Raw genomic sequence first — 2500 nt, 5'->3', positions numbered from 1 at the left:
CTTACACAAGATGCAGATGGCTTTGTTTGTCTGTATCAGCATGTGAGAGGGGAGAGGTGGAGCGAGAAGGGAAAAGGGAGGGCTGCTGAGTACTGCTTATAGTGAGCCTCCTAATGTCATGTCATTATGGAAATTCAAACTAAATTAATTCACTCAAAGGATATCAGCCAGTTAGAAGATGGGATACAGCAAGTGAATGCAAAGTTAAAGTGAGAGATGACCAGACTTTCCTTTGGATTTCTTTCTATTTTACCATCCATCACATGCGGATTCGATTTTAGTGTTAAATCTACTGTACCTCATGTAGTTTGATCAAATGGAATTCACTGTACAAGCTACACTCATGCAACAATTCTGCATGTGCTTTTGTGTGTGTGTGTGTGTGTGTGTGTGGGTGTGTGTGTGTGTGTGTGTGTGTATGTGTTTGTGTGTGTGCGTGTGTGCATGCGTGCGTGTGTGTATGTGGGTTCTTGTGTGTGTGGATTGAGATTGTCTCAAATTGATTCTGTTTGCCACGCGTCCCTCGCTCGCAGTTGCTGCTGGGCTCATGGTGCTTGGAGACAGGTAGTCGTGTCTATCTCCCCGCGACACAAATCGAGTGTGACAGGTGCGCTATCTCCCCGTCTTTTCTGCCATTTACAGCCCAAGGAATAAAAGAGGCAGAATGTGGAGGGAGAGAGGGGGGAGATGGGTAACAGGGAAATTAGGTACTTTGTCATCGTCTGCCCCACTGATTGTGCATTGGGTGTTTTCTTTACTTGTTTATAAATCATCCGATGGATAGCCTGGCAAAAGAGCCTTGCACATAAATGGATTATATGTGATTATTTTAATGGCATTTGTGTCTGTAAACACGGCCATATCTGGGCCTGTGGTCTCCCTCATGCACTATGCTAACCCAGAAGCCTTCCGTGGTACCTGTTAAATGCCGTACTGTGAGATAGTTCAAAGGTGAAATGTTGTGTCCATCTGATGGGGCTTGATGTGTGAAAGCCTCCGGCAACGGTTTGCCTCAGTCAAGTTCAGCAGTCAGTTTGTCTCAGATAACAGCCTGCTGCCCTGCTAGGCTAGAATACTAACACAAAGTGTGGCATCGAAGCTCATAGACTGGATTAGCCTACCAGCAGGCTGACAAGTTCAAGACCACCACGGGGTATCAGTCACCAAGGATCAAGTCCTGGATTTAGCAAACGGATGACATGAGATAGCATGTGGCACTGGCTAATGCTAGGATCATCACATTGATTTTTCTATCCACGTAGCAGCCTTTGATAGAGTAGTGCTAACACCAGCCCACTCTGTCATATAGATGTTATGTGTTCAACAAGCAGTACTTAATAAAGGAGGTGTATGTTTAGTATGTTAGTATGTATGTTTGTTAATGCTAGGTTACTCCATCACACTATAGATTTGTTGCACCCCTTTACAGTTCTAATCCATTTGGAGACACCTAAAGGTATTAAAGCATCGTTTACTGATGGGAAGTGGTGCATGGAGCATAAATGAGCTTGAGCCGAGGAAAGATAGTGGTATTTTATCACACTATAACTACTGGATAGCATACATGTACACTATGCATATGGGATTTCTCCAACAATTCATTACTGGCTACTCTCTGTATCGTAAGCTCAAGACCCCTTGAGAGCACAGCAGATCTTAGATGATATTAGTCAAATGGCCAGTGGCCAGTTCTCAAGAGACTGTCTAAGTCAGGCATTCATTCTAAATAGACAAGCTTGCCCCCTGCTAGTGTTTTTATGTGGGAAAACATGCATGGTCTTGTATTTATTTTTCACACAGCCTACAGTCTACAGTATATGCACATCTGTGTGTGTGTGTGTGTGTGTGTGTGTGTGTGTGTGTGTGTGTGTGTGTGTGTGTGTGTGTGTGTGTGTGTGTGTGTGTGTATGTGTGTGTGTGTGTGTGTGTGTGTGTGTGTGTGTGTGTTCAAATCTGTTTGTTTTGAAATGTCAGAATATACCCTGTGAGCACATCACCTTATCCTTTAGCTGTCACAACCAACTGAGTCTGTGTGTGGGTATGTCAGAAATGTGTGCGGATAGATAAAGCGCAAGAAACCAAACAGTTTTGTTTCATTCATGCACTCATTATCTCTCTCTCTCTCTCTCTCTCTCTCTCTCTCTCTCTCTCTCTCTCTCTCTCTCTCTCTCTCTCTCTCTCTCTCTCTCTCTTCCTCCCTCCTTTCCTCCCTCCTTCCGTAGGCTGTGAATATCCTGCATCTGAGAAATCAGACCAGACTGACTCACAGAGCTCTGTGAGCCAGCGCCACTGAGGCTGCCAAAGCATGCTGGTGCCAAGCTGTCCCATGATGCACATAGCCAGACTTGCGCTGCTCGTCCTGGGTCTGCTCCTCCTCCCCGCCGACGCAGAAAGTAAGTGGCCCGTCACCTCTCTTCTCCTTCTCTCCTCCTCTGTCCATGCCATCCTAGGTGATGCTCTGTGTCTCCCAGAATCACTCATTTTCTTATTATTACAGACA

At 45.3% G+C, this 2500-nt stretch overlaps 1 protein-coding gene across 3 annotated transcripts in view; it reads left to right on the top strand.

The window, feature by feature from the left end:
- The first annotated feature begins 2284 nt into the window (after positions 1 to 2284).
- LOC310810792 (receptor-type tyrosine-protein phosphatase delta) overlaps positions 2285 to 2500 on the top strand; it is a 116654-nt gene continuing 116438 nt past the window's right edge. For 2 of the 3 annotated variants that reach the window (XM_083678643.1, XM_083678642.1), the window contains exon 1: positions 2285 to 2393. In XM_083678643.1, coding sequence (XP_083534769.1) covers positions 2306 to 2393 — 88 coding nt within the window. In that variant the 5' untranslated portion in view covers positions 2285 to 2305. The remainder of the gene's footprint in view (positions 2394 to 2500) is intronic. The other variant, XM_083678644.1, reaches the window with a different exon arrangement.

Source organism: Argentina silus, assembly GCF_951799395.1.
Source record: "Argentina silus genome assembly, chromosome: 1".
NCBI classification, from domain to species: domain Eukaryota; kingdom Metazoa; phylum Chordata; class Actinopteri; order Argentiniformes; family Argentinidae; genus Argentina; species Argentina silus.
Note: the sequence above shows the minus strand (reverse complement) of the source record. Positions and strands in the feature narration are given on the sequence as shown.